This window comes from Rhipicephalus sanguineus, unplaced genomic scaffold (genome assembly GCF_013339695.2).
Source record: "Rhipicephalus sanguineus isolate Rsan-2018 unplaced genomic scaffold, BIME_Rsan_1.4 Seq484, whole genome shotgun sequence".
Classification (NCBI taxonomy): Eukaryota; Metazoa; Arthropoda; class Arachnida; order Ixodida; family Ixodidae; genus Rhipicephalus; species Rhipicephalus sanguineus.
In genome coordinates, this window is record NW_023615352.1 from 160,501 (window position 1) to 174,870 (window position 14,370).

General features: G+C 43.8%; 1 protein-coding gene across 3 annotated transcripts in view; it reads left to right on the top strand.

Annotated features, from left to right (window-relative positions):
- The window catches only part of LOC119377515 (sorting nexin-6), a 32,169-nt gene extending 20,258 nt beyond the window's left edge, over positions 1 to 11,911 (top strand). For all 3 annotated transcript variants that reach the window (XM_037646946.2, XM_037646945.1, XM_037646947.2), the window contains exons 8-13: positions 2,694 to 2,733; positions 3,852 to 3,938; positions 6,999 to 7,094; positions 8,734 to 8,797; positions 9,976 to 10,061; positions 11,688 to 11,911. In XM_037646946.2, the coding sequence (XP_037502874.1) occupies positions 2,694 to 2,733; positions 3,852 to 3,938; positions 6,999 to 7,094; positions 8,734 to 8,797; positions 9,976 to 10,061; positions 11,688 to 11,750 (436 nt within the window). In that variant the 3' untranslated portion in view covers positions 11,751 to 11,911. The remainder of the gene's footprint in view (positions 1 to 2,693; positions 2,734 to 3,851; positions 3,939 to 6,998; positions 7,095 to 8,733; positions 8,798 to 9,975; positions 10,062 to 11,687) is intronic.
- Positions 11,912 to 14,370: the final 2,459 nt, after the last annotated feature.

Sequence of the window (14,370 nt, forward strand, 5' to 3'; positions counted from 1 at the left end):
AGGTTGATGAAGCACTGGTGGGGTGGTGTTTCATAGTTGTCTTATCAAGAATGAGGCAATGTAGAGGCCGAACTGTATTTAGGTACATGATTTGGTGCAACCAAAGTGTTGCCGACAACACTTTACACATGACAGGCAAAGATGCCATTTTTCTCAGCCTCTCTTCTTCTTTCAACTTCTGTGGAAGCCCAACTGATGTGGCGGACAAGGGTGTGCTCCCTTCAAGTCCGGAGTTCCAAATCTGCCTCGTAGACGTCGATATAAGAACATCTGAAATTTTGGAGGCTAAAAAGCTTCGGCGTACGATTTTTCGGACTTCCTGCCCAAATTTCATGTCCAAAACAGCATTAGTTGAGCCCCCACCTCTGCCACATCTTTCATCTCCATGTTGGAACCAGCGTTTTCTTGAGTACAGTTGCGACCGAAGCATAGCTTGAAAGGCAGCTTTGCCGCAATGCGGGGGTGTGATGAGGTGAAGCATATTGAAAATCTGAAGGGGGCACTTTCAGTCGGACATTGACTGTATTTGTCTTTGGGAAGTTCGAATAGTAAAATTCCAGTGTGAATTGAATCGAATAGCAAACACTATTCGAAAAATATTCGAAATTTCGAATATTCGCACACCCCTACTTATTGCCATACTGCCCCTGTTCTTTTTTTTCTCTAAGTACTAAATTAGAATGATGATAGTATGAGAGGTTTTTCCAATTCAGTCTGGCAACGTTGATCTTCCTCACTGTCCGCTATTAGTTAGGCTGGTTGGGCGATGACTCTGCCACTCGTGTCGTACAACGAATATTTTTGCATCGGCGATGTCAGGATTGAAAAATTCGCAGTAATTCTAGAGAACGTTACGGTAACAAAAAAGAGAAGCTTGCAGCACTTTGCGAAAACTGAATGGAAAGCTACATTCTGTCCATTTCCATAGAAACCTAAATTGTACAGCGGGGAAGTTAAATACACAGCCTTTGAACAGAGTCACACTTTATGCCTGCAAGGCATACCTCTTCTTTGACCTGAAGGTGGTCTTTAGTTGCTGCGATGTGCGTCAGTGTTCTGAAGTCGCACACACTGGTGTTCTCATTTATTTGTATCACTCTCGTATTGAACCAATGCCTGGCTGTGACGGAGTGTTTCCTTCGTAGGCACATTTTTTTTTTCTGCGTAACTTTACATTCGTCTGTGTGCACGTGCCATATTATCAGAGCCAGAAAACGTGTTATACCAACGCGATTGCCTACTGGGTCACACTGTGCCAAACATCCCAGCGATTTTGGTGAAGATCTGAAATATATTCGAAAAAAAATGTGCCGTTTTCTTGCTTGAAAACAGTTGATTGCTAGAATATTTTGGAGAGAAAAAATTTTTTGGTCACGTGAGAGCCTTCCGAATTTCGCAGAGTGTCGTCTGAGTGTTTGTCAGAACGTTTATTCTGAGAGCGTTGTTTATTATTTCAATACCAAATTTGATTTGCACATTAGGCGATGACATTTGTGGGAGGTGTTTCGAAGCTCAGTTACATTGCTGCAATTTTTCTGCCATATACGCCTGCAGAAATTTTGCCAAAATGTTGTGTGTCTGCATTTTTTGCCTCGTAATATTACTCTGTGTATGAATATCCGACTAATGAATACTTACTGTACCGAAGGTATATTTTGCATTAAAAATATTGTCAAACCACTGAAGTTTGTAAATCTTGCGAGAAAAAAGATCGTGAATTTCAGAAAAGTTCATTTTTGGCCACACTGAGACCCAGTTTACACCATGTGGTGCTCCAATTAAAAATCACTTTTATACTTCAATTCAACGCAAATAAGTAGTTATTCTTGCGTGGCAAGTTTTGATTACATTTTTTGTTTGAAAGAACAAAATTACTTTTGAAATTCCCTGTCGACTTCAATACCAAATATAAAGATAGCGGTGAATGGGGAACTTAAAAAAATTATCTTCCTTAAAACAAAAAATGTAATAAAACTTGCCATACAAGAATAACTTTTTGTTTGCTACAACTATATGCCACGCACGCGTAGTTTACCAGTACGACTCACCCACCTGATGTCGTCAGAGAGAGACTTCTTGTTGCTCTCGTTGTTGTCACATCTTGTTTCTGGCTAGCTCAAAAGGTAAAAAAAAAATTATGTGCATACGGTGGTCGTAAGAGGTGGGAGAAAGCTAGTGGGCCTCGCGCTGCGGTCTCATTGTGAAGGAAGTTGCAAGACAAGCACTGCATCATGTACGCTGCTTTTACGCAAAACAGGATTTTCAGATTCATCAAGTGAACTAAAGTGTGTTGATTTAGTAAGTGTTTATTGGTTCATTGATATCGTAGATAATTTGAAAATTTGGACATTTTCCTCTGCTCCATGAAATTGAAATTAACAAGGTTTTACTGTAGCTTTTGAAGACTTGAAACTCAAAGGAGGGAAGTTTCTAAAGGGAGAAACTTTTTGTGAGTTCTGTGAAAAACTATTTTGTGAAAAGAAGTCCATTCCGGCCTAGGTTAATGAGGGAAGAAATCTGATTGTGACAGTTGTGTGCAGTCAAGTACATATTGCACGCCTTTTTGTACAGTGCGTACAGGAGGCAATACAAAAGCTTACCAAGCTATGGTGTGTGCAGTGCTGTCCATCAGTAGTTCTTGTATGCTTTGTCGTTCATTGACCACCTGTTGTGTGTCTATTTGTACATTTCAGGTTCTTCCCCAAGGTTGCAGAGTGCTTCGAGAAGGCTCGGGTGAGTTGTGCTAGATGCCAAAGGTTTCATTAAAAGTATGCAGCAAGGTTAGACTTGGAACTGTCTCACATTTGATGCTGTGTTTCAAAACAACTTGCTGTCTCAAAGGGTTTCAACTAACCCATGTGCTTCGTGATTTGTGGCTTGGGCAACGGAAACCCCATCTGGCCTCTGTAGCCCTCTTATATATAGCTTGCGTTGTAATCAGATTTTGATGACTGTTCATAAAAACTTCTCTCCCGAATATCATATTCCGTTTTCATTATGCACAAAGTAGGTAATTCTAGTGAAAATGGTCTTGTTTGAGCAAAGACAAAGTGATAGTGACAAAGCATTAGGCTTGTGCAAATAGTAAATTTTAGGTTCGAAGCAAATAGTGATTTGGTCGAATAGTTTCGAGTCGAATTCGAATAGCATATATTATAAAAAAAAAACAGCAGATTTGTTATGACCCAGCTAACCTGCGGAATATTTAAAATTGAAACAAGGCATGTGTAAATGTTATTCTTTTTGGTTCAAAAGGGAAGTGAAAGCAACTTTGACTGGTAGCAGGATTTGACTTTTGGTAGAATGCAAGTGATAACCTGTGAAATACGTTGCATTTTAAAATTTACTATACTTGGAGCATATAAGGTGGTATAACAAGCTTTTAAACTTAAAAAATTATGAATCGATGCGAGGGTAAAATGTTCATTTAACCTTGAAGTGGGGCTTCGCGACAGTGTGGATTCGCACAAACCTACAAAGCACCCGTGAGAAAACGCTGTGTTCTGCCCCTCCACTGCTGTGAAACCACCTTTACAGGGGGTTACGTGCGGTTGATTTGTCTATTCGTTCATTTCGAATACTTCGAAATTTAGAAGAATTTACATTTGTCGAAGCGAATTTGAATACTGTAATATTCGTTTGAATATTCGCACAAACCTACAAAGCACCCGCGAGCAAACGCTGTGTTCTTGTGTCTGTCGGAAAACCCTAGCAAGCAAAAAACCTAGCAGCAATTGTGTGTGGGATTACTAAACGGGATGCAATAAGCTCTTGCTGGTCAAGTCCATACAACTTCAGGAGCAGGCTGTCCCTGATGTAATGGCTGTCCCGTCTACGCTTATTGTGTGCAGAAAATCGAAGGTCGGGTGGCAACGGATGAAGATTTGAAGTTGTCGGACACGTTACGGTACTACATGCGCGACACCTCTGCTGCCAAGGTAGGTGGTGCTTATCATTGGAGGATCAACTCAAATAAGGTCTAACTAGGCTTGTGTAATCGTTACTTTTTAAAGATAATAGCCTTTAGGATACTTCAACACAAAAATTTTGGTCTGTCTGTCTGACATGATTCAGCCACCCGGCCAAAGTTTAAGCACTTGCTGAACGCCCAGCCATCGTGAACGGCTGACTAGGTTCATACTTGTGCACATTGCCGATCGAAAAGCAACTATTACACATATCTGAGGCGCAACATCAGTACGTAAGTATTAGGTGGTGTGTTCCTTTACTAGAAAATACATAGATATGTCATTCTAAATACCCTAGTGTTTCTTAGGCTGCATGGAAAATGCAACGCTATGCACGAAAAAGCCCTCTGCCGACGATATGGTACTGCCACCTGGCAGTGGCCCTGGGGACAGCATCATGGGTGGCTGCGGATGAGACCAGGACTCGTGTAGTACGGCCGGCAGAAGACTATAGTCCTTCGACATTTGCAGCGAAGCACGCAGATACAAGAGACTGCAAATGGAATGCTAATTATTTTTGAATAATTTTGAACTGAATTAGAATAGTAGTACTGGTGCAAGTTATAAATGGTAAAATGTTACATTTTAAAATTTACCATACTTATTCCATATCAGCCTGTATAACATGCTTTTCAACTTTAAAAAGCTTAAAGAAATGAATCGGGGTGTAGGTAATATGCACTCTTACCTTGAAGTGTGGCTTCATAGAACTGCGGATTTCGCTTAAATAGGTGGTGTCACGGCGTAGCGGCCATTCACTGCCGTGAAACCACCTATATTGACCATGTGTAACCACCCATATTCAGTACATTGCATGCAGTAAAATGCATCTATTCGTTCATTTAGAATACCTTGAAATTTTGGAAATAATAAATTCATGGGGAGGTGAATTCGAATACTGTAATATTTGTTAGAATATACAAAGTGCTCGAATATTCGCACCGGCCTAGGTCTGACCGCTCAATATCATAAAAGGCCAGTTAACGCAATCAGAATCTAGAAGGCAAGCAAAGCAGACTGAAACTTCTATTCAGAACGAAGGAACTTTGACGTTGAGGCAGTTGCTAGCACATTTTCTATAATTCTTCACTGCATTTGAAGAGAGCTGATTAGCACTGCATGCATTGTTCATAATATAGCTGGAGTTTGGGAATATTCGAAAGTTTCAAATGTCGAATTAAGTGGTGTCTTCGATTTGGTGTTAGAGTCGAATAGCCGCTACTCATCAGAAGACATAAGTTTTTTCGCTATTTCAAAATGTCAACTGCATGCGAATGAACACAAAATGGGTGCTAAAGTATGCCTTTCATCAGAGCGTGCATAATAGAATCAAAAATCACAACTTGCATAGAGCAACAGGCTATTTCACTTTGTAAGCCACTCTTTGTACAACGATTAACTTTTCTCATTAAAAATTCATGTACATGTGAAGAATCCGCTTATTTGTTCCTGATGTTCCATTGTACTTTCATTGCTAAAATACTTGGACGGAAATATTGTTGTACATAAATTGTAAAAATGGCTGTTGAAAATTCAGGAACAATTTGGAAAGCATTCAGCTAGATTTGCTTCTAGCACTTATTAGGTTTGTATTCATTTGGTCTTCAGAATCACTGTTTACACACTCCCTATTAAAAAAAAGATATTATTGCTGAAGATTTGCTTTGTGCAGCAGTAGTGTCAAATTGCTCTTAAAAAAAACTCTACTACACTCAAACCTATAACGAAGTCTCATCCGACATGAAAATAACTTCGTTATACAGTAAAACCTCGTTAACCCGGATCTCACGGGACCGGCGAAAATGTCAGAGTTAACCGAATTCCGGATTATCGAATGGGCCACGAAAAGAAAAGGAAAATGTGCTCGGCACAGACAAACCTTTTTTTCATGAAAAACTGCGTTATTTTTGTCTGCCTCGTCGTAAGAATTTGAACTAGAACAATCTTCTTCAACCCCATCAGGTGGTGGTGCGCACGCTCGCTGTCGCGGGAATCGACGCAGAACTCCTCGAGGACAGCGAGGGCTTCGGCGGCCTCCTGCACGGTGCGATGTCGCGTCGGCTCATCTTGACTGTCATCATCGGAACAGTGATTCTGATCCTTTCAAGCACTTCCGATAATGTCATCGTCAGTCAGACGAGCAACGGCGTAGTCTACAATCTGGACGCCACTAGGAAGGAGAGACCTATCTCCTGTCGAGAAACACCTGTGTTCACGTCTTTAACATCACCTTTCTTTCTAGATCATTTGCTTGCTGCTGTTGCCGCTTCTGTTCGGTGACGGTTGCCATCACTATGAAGCACGAGACGGCGGCAACGCGAGCAAGCACAGCCGGAGAATGCAATATGCACAAGCTCACACACTACGTGCGAAGTCACAACACAAAGAAACCAGCAGCGTAGGCGCGTAGGCATAGGCGTAGACACTGGATGTGCCAGCGGCCCAAGTGCTTCTGCTGGGTGGTGACTAGCGCCACCTAGCCACTTCTCCCCTCTCATTCACTATCATCATGATCATATCCTGCTGGAGTCGTTAGTTCGGTTTCGGTTTCTCCAAAACTCTGGTTCCGCCGTCTGTTACGGCAAGCAGTGAGTGCTTGAACCTTCAAGCCACGAGATTGCGAGACTGAAAACATGGGAGTCCACTCGGAAGTGTCCGAGTTAACCGGTGCGCAGCTAAATCCCTCCGGATTAACGAGCATTCAACACCATTGAAGTACACACAGTTTTGCCGGGACCGCGCCGCGACTCCGAGTTAACCGAATTTTCCGAGTTAACGAGATCCGGATAAACGAGGTTTTACTGTATAGGAAAATTCATTATAAACATACATTTGTAATACTGCGTCTATGACACGACTACTATTCAATTAATTCGTTATAACCAATAATTCATTACAACCATGTTGGCTGTATCGAGGTTTGAGAGTATGTATCTCGTGTAGATATGTAAGGGTTGCGTTCGCATACTTTTCGCCCTTTTCTTTTTTTGCAAATGGGTGTGCATAGCTGTAGTGTGTGGTTGTGTGCAGGACCTGCTGTATCGGCGGCTGCGTTGCCTGGCCAACTATGAAAATGCCAACCGCGCCCTTGAACGGGCACGCAACAAGAACAAGGAGGTCCAAGCGGTCAGTACTCCTCCTCTCGTCACACTTTTTCACACTTTGCACGCCCATTCAGTCACGAATGGGCGTGCGTGTTATCAGTATGACATAGCATTCTTGATAGGGAGTGCGAGCAAGCCAGGTGACAATCGTAGTTGCGTGGCAGAAATACTCCCCAAATACTCTTTTTTTTCTTAGTGTATTATACCATATAGTGTCTTTGTATACCATGACTTGTCTTATAAGATTTCAAAGTTATCATTGGTGTCCACGTTCCAGAGTAAACTTGAGTGCTCGCCTTGTACACACTATTTTATCAAGGAGTCTAAGACTATTGGCAACAATCCCAGGCATTTTGCAATGCCTGGGCCAAGTGGTGGTAACAGGTTTTTGTGGGTGAAGCTCGGTCACACAAAAATAAGTGCGCGTTGCAGTATATAGTACCAAGCTTTGGCTAATTAGATTGATGTTATCTTAGATCTGACCAATTGGTTGCTTCACTACTTAGGCCGGGTTCTTTGCAGACTGCATTTGTTCTGGTTAATTTTTTCCATTGCACTGTCTTTAGGAGTTCATTGTGTGACGAAAAGGCAAGCATTGCTCCCATACACATTTAATGGAAATTTAGCTGAAACATTTCTTTTTTACTGCAAAAGTCTGTTTTTTTTTTTTTTTGAAGTGTCCATCAATTTCAGGTTACTGTGTGGTATTTTCAGAGTAGAAATTATATGCATATTTTATTCAATTTCAGGTGACTGGTATTTTCCTTGTAGAAATTCTATGCATATTGTATATGATGCAGCGTATTAAGTGAGCACTGTTTCATCTATCTACTGGGACATGCAATCCTATACATTGTGCAGTCAATAGCTGCCTCTCTGAAAACTTAAAAAAGTGCAGTCATTTAATGTAGGCTAGTGCGGATATCACATTTTTGGTTTGAAGCGAAGAGCTTCAGATAATTGTCAAGCAATTTTGAATATATAGTGGTTGGATTTGAATAGTAGTAAAACTGTAGTTACAGGTGGTAAAATACATTACAGTTTAAAATTTGCCATACTTAGCCCATATAAGCTTGTCATCCCTCAGCCACCGTGGTCTAGTGGTTATGGCGCTCGACTGCTGACCCGAAGGTTGCGGGATCGAATCCTCGCTGCGGCGGCTGCATTTTCGATGGAGGCGAAAATGTTTGAGGCCCGTGTACTTAGATTTAGGTGCACGTTAAAGAACCCCGGGTGGTCGAAATTTCCGGAGCCCTCCACTACGGAGTCTCTCATAACATCGTGGTTTTGGGACGTTAAACCCCAGATATTATTATTATTAAGCCTGTCATAACACGCTTCTAAATTTTAACAAAAGCTTGAATTGGGGTGATGCATGCATAACCATGAAGTGCGGCTTTGCGGCGGTGCAGATCTTCCCTGATTAGGCAGTTTCTGCACATAGCGGCCTCTCATCACAGTGAAATTGCCTTTCCAGGTGGGTTACATGCGGAAACATGTATTTGTTTGTTTCGAATGCTCTGAAATTTCGGAAATTTTAGACTTGGGCAAAAGCAAATTTGAAAATATCCACAGGGGCCTAATTTATGCCACGCCTTTTCATCTGATTGTCTTCCTTGTGTTAACTGGTGTGGCATCTTTTTCTTACCGTGTCTTTGCAGGCTGAGCAAGCCCAACAAGAAGCCTGCGAGAAGTTCGAGGGCATCTCGAAGCAGGCAAAGCAGGGTGAGGGACAGACTTCAGGATAGTTGCCGCGGCTGTTCTCCCGACCGCGAACCGAAACTTCGTTTCACGCGTGATGCCCTCGGCTCGCGAGTGCGATCTCTTCTACGCCCGATCTCCGTGTTGTCTAGGGCAAGCTTCTCGCGACAGCATGCGAAGTTGCAACGCGCACGCTAGGCCTAACGGGCGCTAGCTGCCATATCGGTGGCCGCGGACTACAGAAGTCGCGGTTTGGTGCCGAGTCAATGAAACATTTTGCATTTAGAAGGGGTGACTTCCATCTTTAACGAAAACGCGGGCTTGCGTGTGAAACACTCGAGTGGTGGTTTGCGGTCGCCACCGTTTTCGACATCGCGCACGCGTGGTATGTTACCGCGGCGACTTCCCGTGAGGGCGCATTTTTTCTGCGTTCGTTATGTCGGCGCCGCAGATCCGCGGACGCCAACCGTTCAACATTTTCAAATGTAAGCAGATGCAAACTTGCGTCCCAGTCGCATGCCTCGATAGTCGGAATCGCGCGCCTGCCTGTTGGTCATGTTTTGCACACGTGCAACCTTTCAAAAATATTGATTTGGTTATAGTGCGGATATTCGCGACTCCGGCGACTTACGTTATAAGCGGTCTATGCTATCGGATGTTTCACTGTGTGGGAGTTTGATATACGTGTGCACCAGCCTATTCTTTTGCAAGGGAAATTCAAGGGGATTTTTGAACTGTTCGATATAGCCAATAATTTGATATATCAGTGTTTGATATATCCAGGATCGACTGTATTAATAACAACTTCATGGCAACTAAACTGGTCTTGTGTTTGAGGGTAGAAGAGCGGAGAAATATTAATCAGCAGTAACGTGTCAACAGTGATCTCATCATGTTAACATACCAACTTGCCCAACTAGCTGTGTTAACCCCAGAAGAGTCGGTCGTACTTGTGTCGACTTGAGAATGTGGAAGTGTTTGTCCCATGCATGTGATTCGGTTGGTTCACTTTGCATGAAAGCAATAATGTATTGGTCAACAGTAATTGAAAACAATCCCCATCAACCAGTGCGGTTGTGTAATGCCTTGTAGGCTCTGTCGGTTGTGGATGCCAGATGACTTTCCATCAGTCTGTCGCACACCTGAGAATGGACGTATGCATCAAAGTGAATATCTGCTTCGATTCCTCATTTCCTCCGCAGAGTTGACGGACTTCAAGACTCGCCGTGTGGGCAACTTCCGCAAGAACTTGCTCGAGCTTGTCGAGTTGGAGCTCAAGCATGCCAAGGTATGCACTCATCGACTAAGGGCACCTCTTCACTTTGACACCAACCATGTCTTTGATGTTGCCACCTTTTCAGTGTCGTATTCTCCTGAGGATCTTTCCTTTGGTAATCATTTACGTTCAAGGTGCATCACACCTCATCTTTATCTTAAAGGGTGTGCTAAGTGAGCACAGACACAACACAGAACGACAGAATACAGGACACGCGATGTCAAGCGCAAGCTGCCAACTCTGGTGTTTGCGCTGGGCATTGTCTGTCCTGTATTTGTTTGCTTCTGTGGCTTCTGTGCTGTGTCTGTGTTCCAACAAGTCCACCTTGTAGCTCTGCTCAACGCACCACACCCACAACTTACCATATGCTACAATCATTGTTGCTATTTTGGTGATATTTTTTGGTCACCCGGATTTAACAATGCCAGTTCTGGTCAATGTTTTCGTCCACTGGCCAGCAACTTTTTTTTTATGATACACTTGACAATATTTCAACGATTTCTGTGATGAGATGCTTCAGAAATTGCTTTCAAGAGCTTCATTATTAGTCTTTCAAGCAGTGGGTGGCCTAAATTCGCTGTAAGGCGTGTGGGCTCTGTGATAATACCAAAGCAACCGAACTGCACTGAAAGAGGGTTAACTTTGTCCGCTGTGGTAGCTTAACTGGTAAAGTGTTGCACTGCTAAGCCCGAGCATGCTGGCTTCAATTCCTGGCCATGGCAGCTACGTTCCACTAGCTGCGAAATGCAAAGAACACCCGCCTGCTCAAATGTAGGTGCACGTAGAGAGCCCCACGTGGTCAAACAATAATCTGGAACCCCCCACTACAGCATGCTTCACAATTGTACCGCGATTTCGAGGTAAAAACTTCAGCATTTTTTTTTTTGTGTGTTCTTTAATAGTGGCAATGGGGTATTTGACCTGCGTGAAAATTTTGATTGTCATTCATCACGATAACTTGAAAAATCTCGTGCCACTGAATTTAGTCCTCTTCTCGCGAGTGCAACAAGACGGTCTGAAGGCAGGGCGTGCATCTGGTGCACGTTTTTCAGAAAAATTGGGTTACTGTTTTTTCTCGTGTATAACTCGCACAGAATATACAGAAAATTTGGAGCTAAAGTTGGGGGGTGGGTTATAGTATGTGAACTTCTGTGTGAAAGAGAGTGGTTCGTGAAAGAAGTGAAAAGGGACGCTATTTTCTGCCTCCCGTCATGGGAGCACGGCTCAGCGCCCTTAGGGATGGGGAAGTACAGATGATAGAAGAGAAGATAGGAAGGAGTGAGAAGCGTGGCAAGAATGTCTTGTGAACGAAGGCGGGAGCACGCAGCCAAAGCGTTCATCTATACGGCACTGCTTCACAGTATGCAATGAACGCGGCTTCAAAGCAATACACGGGGATCTTTTTTTTTCCGTGATTTGTTGTTTAGGGTGCTCGTTATATGCAGGTGTGAGTTACACACAAGAAAATACTCCACTCTAATGGAGGGATATGATGAAGTAAATTGGCTTCAACTGCATTGTAACAGTCTTAACCAAATTTGTTACACACTGGTACTCGTGGAAGGCGGGCTGTAACGAACAATTTCATGTTTACGCACTTTTATACCATATGTAACGAATATAAATTTTCTGGTGCAGGCGCAGGTCCAGCTGCTGAAGAGCAGCATAGCACTGCTCAAGAACGAGCCGGTCAAAGTGTGAGAAACCTGGTGGGCCAGCCGCCACTGCCAACAACCGGCCCAAGAGTATTTTCCTGTACCATATTTATTTTTCTTTTTTTGCCACACGCGGAGACAAGGGGGTCTTTTTTGGATATGTGAAGAAAAAAAAATAATAAAAGAGCATTCTATTCAGGTTTACAACTGGTTCCCTCTAGACTCCACGTGAAAGAGTTGTGGTACATTTGTGCCCGTTTGACAGTCACGTGGGACTTCAAAGAAATTGTCTGAAAAGGGAATGTTGCAGGAGCCCAGTGTTGTTTGTTCAACAATTTTTTAAATATCGGACTGTCCCAACATGGAAGCAGCCCGCTGAACGCTGAGTCACCCACCTCGGGACCTTCAATAAAGTTTTGCATCCATCCATCCATACTTAGTGTAATGTAGTGGAAGCATGGAACTGCATGTTGGTCAGGAGAGTCCATTTGTATCTCATCAGCTTGGAGTCACTTGACCCAAGCAGAAATGTCTCTTATGATGTCATTGGTAGAGGGGAACTTAGCTGTCGACTCTGCTTCTGGCAGTAGCGATGCTGGCAAAATATAGTGAGAACCGCGAAATGACATGGCGTACGTTACTGGCACCCTACTGATATGGGCCAACTAACCACACTGGCAAAGTAGCTATACTTATGCAATGCCAGGTAGAACCTTGCCAATCATACAAACTGTGTGGTGGTGGTATAACCTTGTACGTAATGCTTCTGCATGGGTCACTCGACTCCCGAGGTGTAGAGGTGCAAATGGACTCTCCCATTGGTCAGTGCTACGTAATGCACACCAGCAAAAGTTCAGAGTTAGTGCATGTGCACCAGGTGTCCTGGTTCCTGAACATGCGCATTTGCGATTGGCTTATTGTAATTGTGTGTCTACGTTTGGAAGCACGTGTGTACTTTGTGCTAAAGCGAAGGAGCAGCAGGGGTTGTTTGACCCACCAGAATAGTGCACTGTACTGTCAACTGCCGATTTTTCAGACTCCTGATTTTCCGGACATGCTTGAAAATTCGGACGCTATCGCGGCACCGTCACCAGCCCCATAGATGTCAATGTATAAGAACGTTCGAAATTTCGGACGCTGAAACTCTTTGGCGTTCGATTTTTTGGACTTTCTGCCCAAATTGCAGGTCCGAAAGGCATTAATTGGAGCCCTCACCTCTGCCGCGTCAATCATCTCTTAGGTTCGAACCAGCGCTTTCGCGAGTCGATCTGTGTGCGACAGTAGCAGAGTCTGAAAATCAGCTTTGCCTCAATGCCGAAGTGTTATGGGGTGAAGCAGACCAGAAATTCAAGGGGCCGCTGTCACGGCGCCGTGCGGCGATATCTTTACGGATAAGCAGCGGAAATGCACGGAGGCGTGATGGCGGCACATGGCAAACACGCCAGTACAGCTTAATCGCTGACAACCCTTACGATAAGCATCTTCAGTTAACTGCTCAGTAGTGCATGTGGCCTAGCGCACTTGCATGCATACTGCACACACGAGAACATAAACGCGCCGCGCCGCCATTCGTTCTGTCGTTTTGTGCGAGTCCGCAAAGTGCGCCGCACAGACGCGTCATCACGAACCATTTCATGACAAATGCGTGTGTGCGGTACAGCAACAGTACAGTGATGTTGTCAGCTTAGTTGGCGATGTGCTGCACACAACTAGAAATGATCGGCGTCACACGGCAGCAAATCTTGCGTATCGGTGGAGATTCGGTAATGTCTGTGCGCACCGCTTACGTGCGCACACGCATCGGGGAAAGCCGGACGAGTCGTCCGCTTTTCCGTCACAGTCTTTGTGTTCCGTGTCATCGCTTCCAAACGCTCCATGCGACAGAGCCTTAATCTATTCTGCGCTTTGCTGCTATCAGCGGCGCTCATCACGAGACGCAAATTTGCAAGTGGCAGTTGGCACGTAGTTTAAGCGGGGTTCGCGGCAGGTACCGAATGTATTTGCGAGAGCCTGGGCGCACTCCAAAATGCCTGATAAGTGTACTGGGATGCATTAAAGCTATTTTGAACCTGGCTCTGGCGATTTGACCGCTTGAGATAAATAAAAAAGCATGAATTCGATTTTTCGGACGATTTCGCGGTCCCTAGGGAGTCCGAAAAATCGGACGTTCACTGTATATGCCTGGATGTCTTTGCAAATGTGCCTGCCATGGCTACATTAGCATTTCTACTTTTGAATGTAGATCGTAGGAAGTTTTAAAGAATGTGTCTATCTCCTGTATATTGTCAATCGGTCTCCTACTACAGCATAGCATATCGAAGCTGGTGCTGGTGCATAAAGCAGTAAGTGCACAAGTTTTCAAGCACGATTCACGATCAAACATGAATTAGAAGTAAGACACAATACTAATAAGAACTAACAGACAATGCCATTGAAAGTACAGGGGATGTTATTAGTAGCAAGTAGGATATAAATGTGAAGAAAGTAAAGTGGTCGAACCAGGGACAAACTGCGACCTTCGAATAACGCGGCTGATGCTGTACCACTGAGCTACGGCGGCGGCCATCCTCCCGTCCACTTTATGAGGTATATATGTGCATTTGGAAGTAAGGTTTTCCCTAACTGGGAAAGTTAAAGTAAAAAAACAACATATAAATTTGGAATGA